Consider the following 17,421-nt stretch of genomic DNA (forward strand, 5'->3'; position numbering starts at 1 on the left):
AAAAAACATACAGTAATGCTCATGGAGGTGCTGAACTGGTGTGGGGGGGAAAAAAAAAATTCATTTAATATCAGTGTTTGCTGAGCATGTGCAACTATTCATGGACAAATCTGACCCATTTTCTAATAATAATGATGTAGTAATTTCTATAGAATAGTGTTCGTTAGTTGCCTTCCCAGTCACTGGATCTAAATCTAGGAGAACACCATTGTTGGCATGAAAAACCGAGACTTTGAAATTTGAGAGCCCACTATAACATAGTGATACTATGATGTATAATGATGATGTATAATTTTTGATAACCATTTTAAACACGTTATGGATTATTTTGTACCTTAATCAAGTGTTTAACGCAATTTTACTGACAAGTCATGTGGTCTTTTGTTTTAAAGCTAAGAATGTAGCAGCTGATATTGCCTCACAACTTTGTGATTCTGTGGCCAGGAAACTGGAAGGGAAGGTCATGGGAACTTTCACCAGTGAGTATGCTTGCTAAACAGCTGGTCCAAATGATTTTTTTCTTTTTACCAATAGTGCAGATGTTTTCACTAATTTCTATTTCTTTATGTGCTAAATGATTGGGAGGATCATACAACAATTGTTTTCACTATTAGAAGTGAATTCTTTGTGAACAAATAGGCCTAAAATAGGTTTACAACACAGATTTAATAAGCAGTGATACTTTAGTGATTTAGCTGATTTTTGTAGCTGTTACTAAAATGGTAGGGATGAATTTTATAGATTCCCCTCAATTTCTGTTGAAGAATGAAATGCATTGAGTGTTCTTCAAATAAATTAAATAAATATTTAGTATAAAATATTTTTTATATTTATAACATAAAGGATATAAAAGATAGATGGTAGTAACAGTATGGAAGTGCAGATTGAAGTTTATGTCCAATACAATACTTATTTGGAATGTGGTAGTTGCAGTGAAATTGCTAACAGATTCAAAAGTACAGGTAAATTGCAAACCAGTTGCCTCAGAAGTGGCAAAAATTGTGAAACAGCAAATAGAATGACTGTCTTCTCATGTCATAAGACACATCATTACTGTACGCAGAAGTTGAATGTGTGGTTGTTGTCCCATAATAAGCCACTGCTGAAACCAAGTGTTTTAGTCTTCATGAAGACTAGAACTGATGGTGCCCAAAATATATGGTGTCACAAGGGCAAGGAGTATAGTAAGAAAGGTATGGCTTCAAGAGTAAGGCATGGCAGTAGTAAAGTTCTGATATGTAAAGTGACATATTTCATTTCTATTATTTATTATTATTCTTTTTGTAAGGGAGTCGTGCAAAGTAAGAATTTCATTGTATGGTCTAAACCGTTGTGTTTTCACTGTGCACGTGACAATAAACCTCTTGAATCTAGATGATCAAAAACACTTCACTCTCACTAGAAGTAAGATGACTGAAGTAAGAGCCAGGGTGTAGTCAAAGAGATGATTTAATGTGCAAAAAGAGAGCCTGAGCAATTAATGGTCTAAAAACAGTCAACCTTTATATTGAGTAATATAATAATGATAATGCAGATAACTATGTAGCATTTTTATTTGAGCATGTCCCACTCTTCAATATGCATAACAAGCATATCGATTATATGTCATATCGATTGTAGGCAATTGTTGGCAGAACAGCCTCACAAAACAACCAGTATGAAATGCACAGAACCTTTTTCTTATACCACAGTAATTTGCTATTTTTTTGTTACTGATTAAATAATGACAAACCAAGTTACCTCTGTAAAAGGGTGGATTATTATATGCCTGTATTCTGCCATGCAGCTACATTATATCAGAAAGGCACTATGGGCTACAGTACATACATTTAATAGTTTTAAGTAATAATCAAAACTATTGCAATCGTTAATTGCTTTCTTTGGTGGCATATGAAGTAAATTATTTGATTATTTATGTGATTTTCTTTTTTTTTCCACTTTTCAGACAACCAGACTAAAATGTTATAACTTTTTAGAGAAAATGTGCAAATTAATAACATTATTCCGTTGATGGAAGTTTGTTGTTTTCAGAAATACATACTGTAAATTAAAAGTCATCACATATGTTATATGCAAATTTTACTGTTCCTTTAAGAAATGTGGATGCCTTTTGATTATTAGGCTCTATTTTTCCATATAGGCATGCCATATTATTTGTGATGAGAGGGATTTGGAGTAGATAGATTTTTGTTTTTAACCACTTTAAAGCCCACATGTTCGTAATTAATATTGAGTATAATGTTAAGTTCACCGTTAGTAATTGTTTGGAAACAGTTTATATTTTGTTCAGAACACACAATAATGAACACGATCCTTATTTGATAGAATGTCTATGGCATGTCTGATGTTATCACTGTTGCTAATCACTCAGGATTATTGTGTTCATTATTGCAATATTAAGAAGCACACAAGGCACATTGTGACTTCATTTTTATTTTATTGCATTTTTACAGTGTTTTTTTAGTAAACATATACCTGCTACCTCTTACTGTAAACATTGGAAGACATGTTTAGGTATCTGACATGCTAGACATCACATCCCTATCTGAGTGAGAGTCAGAATAAATGTATTACTATAAGCACATCATACTGCTACAATTACAGCCACTTGGGAAGTTCTTGACAACAGATTTATTCTTGATGGTTAACTTGAATTTCAGAATGACAAAAGGTTTGTGCCTATTATTTATGATAATAATTATTTAGATAATAATAACTCATGTTCCTCTCTGTTGCAGAAGTTGTTAATGCCTAACTATTGCCTTGCAACATAGTGCTTGTTTGAATGAGAGAGTTACGTGTAGCTTTGAAGATAATGTGAAGCAGTGTTCAGTATTTGCAGTAAACACTAATTTGCATTGCTGGTATGAGACAGATAGTAAAAAAAAAAAGACTCAGAAGGAGTTAGCATATGGTGTAATCTAGCTAATGACACAACATATATTGTAGTTAGTCAGCTAATGTATTGCAATTTAGCCATAACTATCTATTTAACAAGTTAGCAAAAACAATCTTGTGTTATGACTTAGTTTGACAGTCTCTTGTGTTTCATAGGTAAGTTAAGTTGGAAAAATGGAAAAACTATTATGGAAAACCTTAAGCTACTTATTTTTCAGTTATTTATTAATTTTATTCGATTATAAATGCATTTATATAAACTAAAGTGTTTTATTTTGCGTATTTATGTCTGTATTTAATTTTTTGTGTACATTCTTCTCTCCTGCCTTTCTCATTTCCCAACATTCTTTAGCTGTGGCATCTATGGTAAAGCAGGCTTTGCAGGATGCTCTGGTGCAAATCTTGCAGCCAAAACGAAGAGTAGACATTCTGAGAGATGTACTTGAGGCACAGGCTCAGCACAAGCCCTTCGTTATTACTTTCTGTGGGGTCAATGGGGTCGGCAAATCCACCAATCTTGCCAAGGTCAGGACATATTCTGCTGTTTTTTTAACCAAGGTTTTTGGGAAATTAGTATTTGTTTGGATAATTGCTTTTAGAGAAGACTATAATAATCTACACTGATCAGCCATAATATTAAAATCACCTACCTAATATTGTGTAGGTCCCTCTTGTGTGGCAAAAACAACTCCCAACTGACCCATCAAGGCATGGACTACACAGGAGTTATTTGTCTAGCAAATCCCACAGCTCACTCAGATTGACATCTGTGGAATTGGCATTGTCAGTACCTTCTTCATGTTCCTCAAACCATTCTTCAACAATTTTTGTAGTGTGGCAGGCCACATTATCCTGCTGAATGAGGCCATTTTCATTAGGGAAATTATTTGCCATAAAGGCATGTACTTGTTCCACAACAATGTTTAGGTTGATGGTACTGCAAAGGCACATTGTATTGACACCCATCTAGTATAGCAGCATTAACCTTTTCCGTCCTAACCGTTTGTGCTATACAAGCTCTTCTATAGAGTCAGACCAGATATCTAGATATTGTTTCCCATACTAATCAGCCTTGGGCACATTTGACTTTGTGGCCAGTTCATTTGTCCTTCTTTGGACCACTTTTTGGGAGGTCATAACCTCTTACCTGGAGATGCCATCTGTTGCTTTGGAGATTTTTGTCCAGGCGCCTAGCCATTACAATGTGGCCCTTCACGGAGTCACTTAGATTCTTACACTTGCCCATTATCTGCTTCCAAAAGATATTCATTTCATCTGGCACCTGTTAATGCTATGGCTGCTCAGTGCATTTAATTTATGTGGGTTTTTTTTATTAAAAGTTAAGGCTTGTTTTTATTTAATGTAAAAATTAAATTTTTAAATACACTTCTATTTTTAAAAGACGATAGTTGTCCAAGTTTCTGTTACACAGCAATTAGAGTAGCCTGAAATAATCTGAGAAAATCTAAACTTTCAACCCTATTGTCAGTTAAATGCAATATTAAATTGTGCAAACATCTTGTTTGTGTAATTTTTTTTTTAAAAAATGAATTTACTATGAATTTACATAGATAAGACGACTAGGTGCCAAAGAGGAAAAATCTCTTTGTCAGAACCTGACAAATGCCCCTTTTCCACCAAAAAGAACCGGGTGCTGGTTCAGAGCTAGTGCTGGTGCTGGTTCAAAGTTGGTTCCACTGGCGAACCTTCTAAGAACCGGTCTGCCTTTCCACCGGCTAGAGAGCCATCACAGAGCCGAGTCTGACGTCACTGTATACGTGTCACGTGTCCCACCAACTTTAGCGCAGCAGCGACAAACACATCAACAATGGCAGATGTTGCTTTACTATTAATGCTCATGGCTTTGTGAACCTACATTAACACCCAAACGCGGTGAATCCTAAGTGTACGTGCAGCTCCATGTAATCTGTATTATGTATACGGTAACAACCTCCGTTTGGAGGTTGTTACCGATAAAGTACATAACGTTATTTTATCATTAACACAGTAAAAATTTAGGCTTAGCATGTAGCTACTTACTATCATGTGTGCTGATAATGTATCATATCGTGGTAAAGTAAAAGTGTATTAAACATTAGTATACTTAAGGTACATTATCAAATGCGCTAACATTAACCCCGCCCACATTCCCTGACACAAGCGGTTCTTGAGTCTAGACAGCAACATTTTGGTGCTACTTAAGAACCACTTTTCCTGGTTCAGAGCCGGTGCTTTGGCTGTCGAAAAAGAAAGAACTGGTTCTAAATTAGGCTCTGGCTCCGAACCAGCACTCGAACTGCCTCGGTGGAAAAGGGGCATAAGAGGTCATTTTTGGACCACTTTATGGACCTGACTTATTTTTGAGGCATGTTATAGTATGTCTACAAAAGCATAAACTTTATGAATGAACCATTCCAGTGACAAAACCATGATTTCATGCAAAACATGATTATAATTATCCCTTCCTACAGATCTCATACTGGCTAATTGAAAATGGCTTCTCAGTGCTGATTGCTGCATGTGACACATTTCGTGCGGGTGCAGTGGAACAGCTGAGGACTCACCAACGACGATTGAACTCTCTGCACCCTCCACGGCAGCAGGGACACCCTGTTGTTCAGCTTTTTGAAAGGGGTTATGGCAAGGATGCTGCCGGCATTGCAATGGAAGCTATTACTTATGGTAGTTTATAATTGCAAAGCATTAGGAAATTTAGTTTTAAAAATGTGTCAAGAGGAACAACATCCTCTTAATAAATGCAAACAATTAGACAAATTGGCAAACCTTTCAGCCAATTAACTCAAGTCTTTATTTAAAAGGTCAAAAAAAGTCAGGTTCATAAACAATGTTGTTTCACAAATACATTTTAGTTTAAATTAAACAATAATAAGCTCAGAGTACATCTTTCAGCTGTGCATTGACTTTGTGGCTAGTTCAGTTTAATTTATTTTATAATATGGTCAACTCCTAAGGGACCAAAAGTAACTGGACAGTTGGCTGCTATATTATATCTTAAAAAGAGAGACTGAACTGTTGAGCTCAGGAACACCAAAAAAATACAATGGTAATCTGACGCATAATTCGAAAACAACCAAAGATATCTGGGAATATAAAGGTAAAAAATGGAATATTCTTTAACGGCCAAGTCACCTGACATGAATCCAATGTCACATACATTTCACTTGCTGAAGGTGAAACTGAAAGCAGACTTCCATAAGATCAAGCAGACAGCTATAGTAAAAGCCTGGTAGGAATGAAACCCAGCATATGGTGATGTCTATGGGTTTCAGACCTCAAGCAGCCATTGACTGTTAAGAATTTGCAAATAATTATTAGAAATTTCAATAACAATTTATATTTGTTAGCTGTCCAGTTACCTTTGGTCCCTTAAATAGGGGGCAACCACATAAATATTGTAATTCCTACACCATTCACATGATTTAACAGTAAATACTCTCAAATTTAGTTATAGTTTATTTTTATAACATTTTTTATTATTTGTAGTAGACAAATGCAATAACAATAACTTTGTCACTGTCCAAATATTTATGGACCTGACTGTACATAATCAACTATATTCTTTTCTTTTGGTATTTTTCCCTCTTTACCGTCCTTTTCTCCTATAGCTCGTAATCATGGGTTTGATGTTGTGCTGGTGGACACAGCTGGACGCATGCAGGATAATGCACCACTAATGACTGCTCTGGCTAAGCTTATTGCTGTAAATTCTCCAGACTTGGTGCTTTTTGTAGGAGAGGCTTTGGTGGGAAATGAGGCTGTGGACCAGCTGGTAGGTTTTTTCTGAACTCCTCTTGTTATTTTCCTGCAGATAATTACTTTGTTTCCAGTGACCCAAGCACTGTTTTCATTAGTATAGGGGAAAAAATCAGTGAACAATTTTTTAATAAATATCTGCTGTATAAATCTTTTTAATTTCAGTGTGAGAGGAGAAGATTAGTAGATCCTAGCGATACAAACCAATGCCCCTTTTCCACCGAGGCAGTTCGAGTGCTGGTTCGGAGCCAGAGCCTAATTTAGAACCAGTTCTTTCTGTTTCGACACCCAAAGCACCGGCTCTGAACCAGGAAAAGTGGTTCTTAAGTAGCACCAAAACGTTGCTGGTCTAGACTTAAGAACCGCTTGTGTTAGGGGCTGGGGTGGGGCTACTGTTAGCGCATTTGCTAATGTAGCTTAAGTATACTAATGTTTAATACTTTTTTACTTTAAGCACACATTATAGTAAGTAGCTACATGCTAAGGCTACCTTTTTTCTGTGTTAATGAAAAATAACGGTATGTACTTTCTCGGTTACAACCTCCGTTTATACAAATTACATGGAGCTGCACGTACACGTTGGATTCGCCGCGTTTGGATGCCAATGTAAGTTCACAAAGCCATGAGCATTAACAGTAAAGTAACATCCGCCATTGTTGATGTGTTTGTGTTTGCCGCTGCTGCGCTAAAGTTGCTGGGACACGTGACACGTATACAGTGATGTCAGACTCGGCTCTGTGATGGCTCTCTAGCCGGTGGAAAGGCAGACCGGTTCTTAGAAGGCTTACCAGTGGAACTAACTTTGAACCAGCACCAGCACTAGCTCTGAACCAGCACCCGTTCTTTTTGGTGGAAAAGGGGCATTAGTGTCCAAGCCAGATTTGTAGCTTTCACAAGTTGAAGAACCAACTATTTTTGTATTTTTATTTCTATTTTTTGAATGATGTTTTTATTCAGAACAACTTGCAACAGAGACAAGATTGAGAAGATAAATGTTAACAGTAAAGCACCAGTATTTGACCTAAACTTTCTGATTTTACAGAAAGAAGCCACTACCACAGCACATGACCAACATTTTCTGTAAGGCCTTGAATAAGTTTTAAAGATGGCTGGATAATCATTTGGACAAACCAAACTACTACTGATATCTTGTAGTTGGTAGTACTCTTTAATCCATCCTTTCATTTTCTTTATTTCTGTCTATTAGCTTAGGATGTTGACTACAAGGCAAAAAATAACAAACAATATATATTCACACCAAGATTCAATTCAACCTGACAGTGTACTTCACATTCCACCTTCCTTAATAGTGAGATCATATTCAAACAGCAACAAGTGGTGATAAATTCAGCCTCAAGCTGATGGAATCTACTCGAAAACACATATGTCAATGTAGTTGTTCCCTGTTGTTTCTATAAATTATAAGATTATATTCAATTCAATTTATTTGTATAGTGCTTTTAACAATTCCCATTGTCTCAAAGCAGCTTTACAGAAGTATGGAAACAGAAGAGAGAGAAAAGAAAGTAACTTATAAATATGTAATTATAAGAAGAAGAAAATAAGCATAAAAATAAATAAATGAATATACACAATTAGAAGTTGTAATAAATAAAAGTTTAAAATTAATTTTAAAAAATATTAACTTAAAATTTAAAATACTATATATCTATCCCTATCCCTAATGAGCAAGCCAGCGGCAAGGAAAAACTCCACTGAGATGATATGGGGAAGAAACCTTGAGAGGAACCAGGCTCAGAGGGGAACCCATCTTCATTTGGGTGACAATGGACAGTAAATAATGTAGATGTAAATAATGTCCTTTCTACAACAGTTTATGGGGAACTAATGGGTCATCGCAAACTTTGAGTTCAGCACAGACCTGATTGCTGATAATGTGAAGTAAAGTGACATGACGTACAGCTAAGTATGGTGACCCATACTTAGAATTCGTTCTCTGCATTAAACCCATCCAAAGTGAACACACAGCAGTGAACACACACACACACCGTGAATACACACCCGGAGCAGTGGGCAGCCATTTATGCTGCGGCACCTGGGGAGCATTTGGGGGGGTTCCGTGCCTTGCTCAAGGGCACCTCAGTCGTGGAATTGCCGGCCCGAGACTCGAACCCACAACCTTAGGGTTAGGAGGAAGAAGAGAAAGTAAGAAGAGACTCTCAGGCTAGGAACTCAAAACACCAGTAGCTCGGGAGTGCCATATATAGCTTGACAGAGAGATGGATAGGTGAAAAATTGTTAGGTACACTCTATGCCCATGAACTCTATGCCCATGAACCCTCCAGAGGTACTACTTTACCTAAGAAAGGCTATTCATAAAAAGTTTGACTAAACAAATGTGTTTTTAGCCTGATACTGTGTCTGAGTCCCGAACACTAATTGGAATTCTGTTCCATAACTGTGGGGCTCTGCCCCCTGCTTTTGTACTTGAGATACTACCAAATATATAATTTTTGTAACTTCAATAACTTGCATTTTAAAATGTATGTATGCAGGTTAAGTTTAACCAGGCACTGGCTGATCATTCCATGTCTGATCATCCAAGACTCATAGATGGCATTGTTCTGACCAAGTTTGACACTATTGATGATAAGGTAGGACTTTTTCTGCCCTTACATGATGTGTGTGTATATATATACACACGTATATGATGTGTGTGTGTGTATATATATATATATATATATATATATATATATATATATATATATATATATATATATATATATATATATACACGTGTGTGTGTGTATGTATGTGTATATATATATATATATATATATATATATATATATATATATATATATATATATATATATATATATATATATATATGTATGTATATGTATATATGTATGTATGTATGTATGTATGTATGTGTGTATATATATATATATATATATATATATATATATATATATATATATATATATATATATATATATATACACACACACATGTGTGTGTATGTATGTATATATGTGTATATATATATATATATATATATATATATATATATATATATATATATATATATATATATATATATATTAGTTTGCATACAGATTTATACAGATTTATGCTTGAGTATATCAGTTTGAATGTAGTATTTGGATGCTGTTTTTTTCTTTGTAGGTTGGTGCTGCAATTTCCATGACCTACATCACAAGTCAGCCAATTGTGTTTGTGGGTACAGGACAAACCTATAATGACCTTCGCAGCCTCAATGCCAGAGCTGTTGTGAATGCGCTTATGAAGGCTTAAGTTTTAATAAAATTATGCGCATGAAGATGTTTAGTTGGACTGATTTGCACTAGTTGCACTATAAGTGATGGCTACATCACTTATAGTGTTAAAGTCTTAAGAGTTTCAAAACTTGTATTTCAGGACTTACTTTAAATTATGAACATACCTGTTTCTTCAGACTCCACTGTAAAGCCTAATTTAAGGGAAGGTATTAAAAATACTTTGTGTTAGATGTTTCAGTTAGGAGTTATTTACACTTCTGGATTCCAGAAACAGGCCTACAAAGTAAATACTGATTGACCAGTGCTTGAAGTCTCAACACAGCTAATGCTTGGAGCATCTATACTAATGTGTTTATTACAGCATCATAGCACAAAAAAAATTGTTTTTATTCTGGAAGTCTCTTTTGCTCCATAGATACAACCACTAGTGCTACTGAACCCTGCCCAACGGTTTAAATCAGATACAATAAAAGAAATCAAACTGTATTTTTGTTGCTCTTAATTTGTTACTACCGAACAGTGCCAGTTAGAAAGTACTTTTCTTTTCCTTGTTCTTGTGGGGTTTTCCCCAGCCCCATACATCAAGCACATAACCAACAAACGAACTCAAACACAACAAAGTGTTGCATAATAAAGTATAATTGTTAGATGGTACCAAATGTGTTAATAAACAAAAACATGAGAAGATTACATAATTCACAACATAAAATCTTCTCAGGGTTGTAGGTGATCAACCAGTCTTGGTAATGTCCCTGCATTAGGAGGTGATGACAGATGAATGTGATGAAATAAATCCCAAATCTAGCATAATCAAAAAGTCAATAATGCATTTTGCGACCCTTCTTAGGTACTTTTTAAGGCTCCATAACAGAGACCTCAGCTAGCTTCACTGCAAACTTATAAACCATATAAATGATCTCTGTATTACCTCTGTAAAAAATACATCAGAGAAATCTCATATTTGCATTTGAATACTAGTAGCATTTGAAATAAAATTCACTTAACTCTGTGACTACAGCAGGATTTCCAGATTCCATTACTCAAGATGAACAAACTCTATCCTCGTACCTTTCTTCCCTTTTTCTTCCTCTATAATCCAGAATGCTTGTTTTTCTCTTTAGCTGCCACTTAAAGTCTGGATTAAAATTTCATTTCAGGGTAACTGTTACATATTTACTCCTTCAATGGAAGTATTTAGCACCCCATAAAAAGGTTTCAAATTTTGTACACGAAAGGTATCAGCTACCAATTTGGCATCCAAAAATGAAACTGAATAATGTACAGGACCCAACCTTTTACAGACTTTGGTCAGACCCTTCCATTTTTCTGCAAGTTTTAGTTTAACCCAGACCAGATCTCTTTTTTGGAAAAAGAAAAAATACTTTTGTACTGCTTCTGTTTATGCTGAGCTTTTTCAACATTCTCACTTCATGATTTCCCTCAGCTCTTGCTGTCTCTCAAGACACTCATAGGTGGAGCTGCCAGTGTGAGATGGTGTTGGTATAGCTCTCTCTAGAGGACCCTTTAGAGGACACCCAAGTGCAGTCTTTACTTGTGTTACATTGGTACAGTCTACAATAATACTGTGGTGGGTAAATATCTCCTCCACCAGGGTTCTTGACAGGGTTTTTGCTGCTCTTTGGATGTTTGCATTGGGAACAATTCCATTTGGAACATTAGTCCACTACAAAAAGAAGCTATTCGTTTTGTTTGGTATATTCTGAGAAAAGATCAGATAAGATCCAGAACCAGCATACACTACCAGTCAAAGGTTTTTGGACACTGTGGACACTGTTTCATTTTCAAGGAGCAACATAATACCATTACAGTTACAAAATATGCATTTATGCCAACAATAATAAATAAAATAAAAAATAATGAAAATCAAAGAAACTAATACATATTTTGTCTAACAAAAAGCCTAGAACTTAGCCACCATTTGCAGCTCTATCTGGCAAAAATATTCTAGGTATTCTATCAAGTAGGGATTCTAAATATTGTCCTGAAAGTTAATTATAGAACTGTTGAAATGTCCAGATGCTCATCACTGGTTTGCTGTATGGGCTTAGCCATTCTGTCAAGTTCATCCCATATTTCTTTCCCGTTTTTTTCAAACTAGTTTTGGCAAAGAAAGATTCTTCTCATTGTCCAGTTGTAGTATGAAGGACTGTCCAATTAATCTCAAGCCAGATGGTATGCCATTTTTCTGGAGAATACTATGGGTAACCCTCTTTGTTGAGAATTCCAGTCACCTTATAGCTCTAATTCAATTCAGCTGGACAGCACAGCCAGATAACTCTGACAAAGACATGACATGGTCTGACAAAGCAGCTTGGACAATGTAAAGTTTTGCCTCTAAAGATTTTAAATTCGACTTAAAGCGATTTTAAATTCAGCAGAATGCGGATCTGTGCTCTTCCAGTAAACTTGTCAAGGCCGACAACCTCTAACCACTAACCTCACCTTGAACCACAGGTGCATCGTCTTTAGCAGTCGTATCTTTTGGAAGAAGGCTTTGAACACCCATGATAAGGCTGCATGGTCAGTGATTACTTCAGAGTTTTGTCCTTTCTGGTAAGGCCTCCACCTTTCCACAGTCCAAACTATGACAAGATTTCTACCCATCTGCTGTATAATGTTTCCCCATTCTTTCTTTGCAAAAGCATTCAGTTGTTTTGAGCCCTGACCTGTATCTTCAGCTTCACCTGTATTCTCAATTGGGTTCAGTTCAGGGCTCTGACTTGGCCACTCCAGAACATTTACGTTTTTGTCCCTGAATTAAAGCTTGACCGCATGCTTTGGGTCATTATCCTGCTGATAGGTCCAATTCTCTGGCCGGTTGAGCTTGTGTGCTGATGCCACCAGGTTTTCCTCAAGAATCTTGAGATAGTCCTCCTTTTTCAGGATACCATCTATCTTAACAAGGTTACATGTACTACTGGCAGAGAAGCATCTGCATAGCATGATGTGACCAACGCCGTGCTTGATTGTTGGGATTGTATTTTTAGGATTGAAGGCTTCTTTCTTATGCCAAACCTATGCAACATCCATATGTCCAAAGATCTGACCAGAGGATGGATGACCAAAAATTTGGATCTCTATCTAGGTAACCCCTTGCAAAGGCCAGGGAAGCATCCTGGTGTCTGTGAAGGAGTGGTGTTTTTCTGGGGCAATGTCCATGGAGACCACCTCGATGGATCTTAATACCATCTCCTCTGCTTGGTTCAGGGTGTCTTTTAGAGCGTTTTCTTGGTGATATAGGAGTTTTTGTTTGTGTCATGGCAGATCTTTCTAGCAACTCTAGTGTATACTTTGTGCTTCCTGCCATGCCCATCTAGGTTTTTTACAGTGTTGAAAATTTTTAACTTCTTGATGATACCCTGTATGGTTGACATGACATCCTATTTGTTCGAAATGGCTTGTTCGAAATATTTCATCGAAACAAGGTGAAACAGACCTTTTCAAGATTGTCAGATGTGTGCTTATATAAGGTTGCACGAAAAACCACTAAAGGAAGGTGCTAGAGCGCTGAGACTGTGGCAATCACATTTTCAGCTAACGAGAAGCACTTTTGTACATGCACGCAGGGATTCAATCAAAACACATGCTGATAGCTAAGATTGCATGAAAATGATCATACCACACACAATTCATCAGATTGTCGAGTTGAAATCATATTTTTATCAACATATTGGCATTTAATATGAATTATTATATTTGATATTATTTACCTTAAAATAATGTAAAAACCCTTTTTCCCAAGATTTCTGAAGTAAACACACTGTGTCCTAACATGTTTCATCGAAACAAGGTGAAAAAGGCCTTTTCAAGCTTGTCAGATGTGTGCTTATATAAGGTTGCACGAAAAACCACTAAAGGAAGGAGCTAGAGCGCTGAGACTGCGGCAATCGCATTTTCAGCTCCCGAGAAGCACTTTTGTACATGCACGCAGGGATTCACTTAAAATACATGCTGATACCTAAGATTGCATGAAAATGATCATACCACACACAATTCATCAGATTGTCGAGTTGAAATCATATTTTTATCAACATATTGGCATTTAATATGAATTATTATATTTGATATTATTTACCTTAAAATAATGTAAAAACCCTTTTTCCCAAGATTTCTGAAGTAAACACACTGTGTCCTAACATGTTTCATCGAAACAAGGTGAAAAAGGCCTTTTCAAGCTTGTCAGATGTGTGCTTATATAAGGTTGCACGAAAAACCACTAAAGGAAGGAGCTAGAGCGCTGAGACTGCGGCAATCGCATTTTCAGCTCATGACAAGCACTTTTGTACATTCACGCAGGAATTCACTCAAAACACATGCTGATACCTAAGATTGCATGAAAATGATCATACCACACACAATTCATCAGATTGTCGAGTTGAAATCATATTTTTATCAACATATTGGCTTTTAATATGAATTATTATATTTGATATTATTTACCTTAAAATAATGTAAAAACCCTTTTTTCCGAGATTTCTGACATAAACCCACTGTGTCCTAACATGTTTCATCGAAACAAGGTGAAACAGCCCTTTTCAAGCTTGTCAGATGTGTGCTTATTAAGGTTGCACGAAAAACCACTAAAGAAAGGAGCTAGAGCGCTGAGACAGCGACAATCGCATTTTCAGCTCCCGAGAAGCACTTTTGTACATGCACGCAGGGATTCACTTAAAATACATGCTGATACCTAAGATTGCATGAAAATGATCATACCACACACAATTCATCAGATTTTCGACTTGAAATCATATTTTTATCAACATATTGGCATTTAATATGAATTATTATATTTGATATTATTTACCTTAAAATAATGTAAAAACCCTTTTTTCCGAGATTTCTGACATAAACACACTGTGTCCTAACATGTTTCATCGAAACAGGGTGAAACAGCCCTTTTCAAGCTTGTCAGATGTGTGTTTATATAAGGTTGCACGAAAAACCACTAAAGGAAGGCGCTAGAGCGCTGAGACTGCGGCAATCGCATTTTCAGCCTCCGAGAAGCACTTTTGTACATGCACGCAGGGATTCACTCAAAACACATGCTGATACCTAAGATTGCATGAAAATGATCATACCACACACAATTCATCAGATTGTCGAGTTGAAATCATATTTTTATCAACATATTGGCTTTTAATATGAATTATTATATTTGATATTATTTACCTTAAAATAATGTAAAAACCCTTTTTTCCGAGATTTCTGACATAAACACACTGTGTCCTAACATGTTTCATCGAAACAGGGTGAAACAGCCCTTTTCAAGCTTGTCAGATGTGTGCTTATATAAGGTTGCACGAAAAACCACTAAAGGAAGGAGCTAGAGCGCTGAGACTGCGGCAATCGCATTTTCAGCTCATGACAAGCACTTTTGTACATGCACGCAGGGATTCACTCAAAACACATGCTGATACCTAAGATTGCATGAAAATGATCATACCACACACAATTCATCAGATTTTCGACTTGAAATCATATTTTTATCAACATATTGGCATTTAATATGAATTATTATATTTGATATTATTTACCTTAAAATAATGTAAAAACCCTTTTTTCCGAGATTTCTGACATAAACCCACTGTGTCCTAACATGTTTCATCGAAACAAGGTGAAACAGCCCTTTTCAAGCTTGTCAGATGTGTGCTTATATAAGGTTGCACGAAAAACCACTAAAGGAAGGAGCTAGAGCGCTGAGACTGCGGCAATCGCATTTTCAGCTCATGACAAGCACTTTTGTACATTCACGCAGGAATTCACTCAAAACACATGCTGATACCTAAGATTGCATGAAAATGATCATACCACACACAATTCATCAGATTGTCGAGTTGAAATCATATTTTTATCAACATATTGGCTTTTAATATGAATTATTATATTTGATATTATTTACCTTAAAATAATGTAAAAACCCTTTTTTCCGAGATTTCTGACATAAACACACTGTGTCCTAACATATTTCATCGAAACAAGGTGAAACAGCCCTTTTCAAGCTTGTCAGATGTGTGCTTATATAAGGTTGAACGAAAAACCACTAAAGGAAGGAGCTAGAGCGCTGAGACTGCGGCAATCGCATTTTCAGCTCCCGAGAAGCACTTTTGTACATGCACGCAGGGATTCACTTAAAATACATGCTGATACCTAAGATTGCATGAAAATGATCATACCACACACAATTCATCAGATTTTCGACTTGAAATCATATTTTTATCAACATATTGGCATTTAATATGAATTATTATATTTGATATTATTTACCTTAAAATAATGTAAAAACCCTTTTTCCCAAGATTTCTGAAGTAAACACACTGTGTCCTAACATGTTTCATCGAAACAAGGTGAAAAAGGCCTTTTCAAGCTTGTCAGATGTGTGCTTATATAAGGTTGCACGAAAAACCACTAAAGGAAGGAGCTAGAGCGCTGAGACTGCGGCAATCGCATTTTCAGCTCCCGAGAAGCACTTTTGTACATGCACGCAGGGATTCACTCAAAACACATGCTGATACCTAAGATTGCATGAAAATGATCATACCACACACAATTCATCAGATTGTCGAGTTGAAATCATATTTTTATCAACATATTGGCATTTAATATGAATTATTATATTTGATATTATTTACCTTAAAATAATGTAAAAACCCTTTTTTCCGAGATTTCTGACATAAACCCACTGTGTCCTAACATGTTTCATCGAAACAAGGTGAAACAGCCCTTTTCAAGCTTGTCAGATGTGTGCTTATTAAGGTTGCACGAAAAACCACTAAAGGAAGGAGCTAGAGCGCTGAGACTGCGGCAATCGCATTTTCAGCCTCCGAGAAGCACTTTTGTACATGCACGCAGGGATTCACTCAAAATACCTAAGATTGCATGAAAATGTCATACAACACTCAATTCATCAGATTTTCGAGTTGAAATCATATTTTTATCAACATATTGGCTTTTAATATGAATTATTATATTTGATATTATTTACCTTAAAATAATGTAAAAACCCTTTTTTCCGAGATTTCTGACATAAACACACTGTGTCCTAACATGTTTCATCGAAACAGGGTGAAACAGCCCTTTTCAAGCTTGTCAGATGTGTGTTTATATAAGGTTGCACGAAAAACCACTAAAGGAAGGCGCTAGAGCGCTGAGACTGCGGCAATCGCATTTTCAGCTCCCGAGAAGCACTTTTGTACATGCACGCAGGGATTCACTCAAAACACATGCTGATACCTAAGATTGCATGAAAATGATCATACCACACACAATTCATCAGATTGTCGAGTTGAAATCATATTTTTATCAACATATTGGCATTTAATATGAATTATTATATTTGATATTATTTACCTTAAAATAATGTAAAAACCCTTTTTTCCGAGATTTCTGACATAAACCCACTGTGTCCTAACATGTTTCATCGAAACAGGGTGAAACAGCCCTTTTCAAGCTTGTCAGATGTGTG

At 36.1% G+C, this 17,421-nt stretch overlaps 1 protein-coding gene across 3 annotated transcripts in view; it reads left to right on the forward strand.

Annotated features, from left to right (window-relative positions):
- The window catches only part of srpra (SRP receptor subunit alpha), a 55,138-nt gene extending 44,714 nt beyond the window's left edge, over nucleotides 1–10,424 (forward strand). For 2 of the 3 annotated variants that reach the window (XM_060877735.1, XM_060877734.1), the window contains exons 9-14: nucleotides 393–479; nucleotides 3,251–3,423; nucleotides 5,370–5,580; nucleotides 6,525–6,688; nucleotides 9,189–9,287; nucleotides 9,826–10,424. In XM_060877735.1, the coding sequence (XP_060733718.1) occupies nucleotides 393–479; nucleotides 3,251–3,423; nucleotides 5,370–5,580; nucleotides 6,525–6,688; nucleotides 9,189–9,287; nucleotides 9,826–9,954 (863 nt within the window). In that variant the 3' untranslated portion in view covers nucleotides 9,955–10,424. Of the gene's footprint in view, nucleotides 1–392; nucleotides 480–3,250; nucleotides 3,424–5,369; nucleotides 5,581–6,524; nucleotides 6,689–7,714; nucleotides 7,831–9,188; nucleotides 9,288–9,825 lie in introns of those variants that run through there. The other variant, XR_009649015.1, reaches the window with a different exon arrangement.
- The last annotated feature ends 6,997 nt before the right edge of the window (nucleotides 10,425–17,421 follow it).

Source organism: Tachysurus vachellii, chromosome 9, assembly GCF_030014155.1.
Source record: "Tachysurus vachellii isolate PV-2020 chromosome 9, HZAU_Pvac_v1, whole genome shotgun sequence".
Lineage (NCBI taxonomy): Eukaryota > Metazoa > Chordata > Actinopteri > Siluriformes > Bagridae > Tachysurus > Tachysurus vachellii.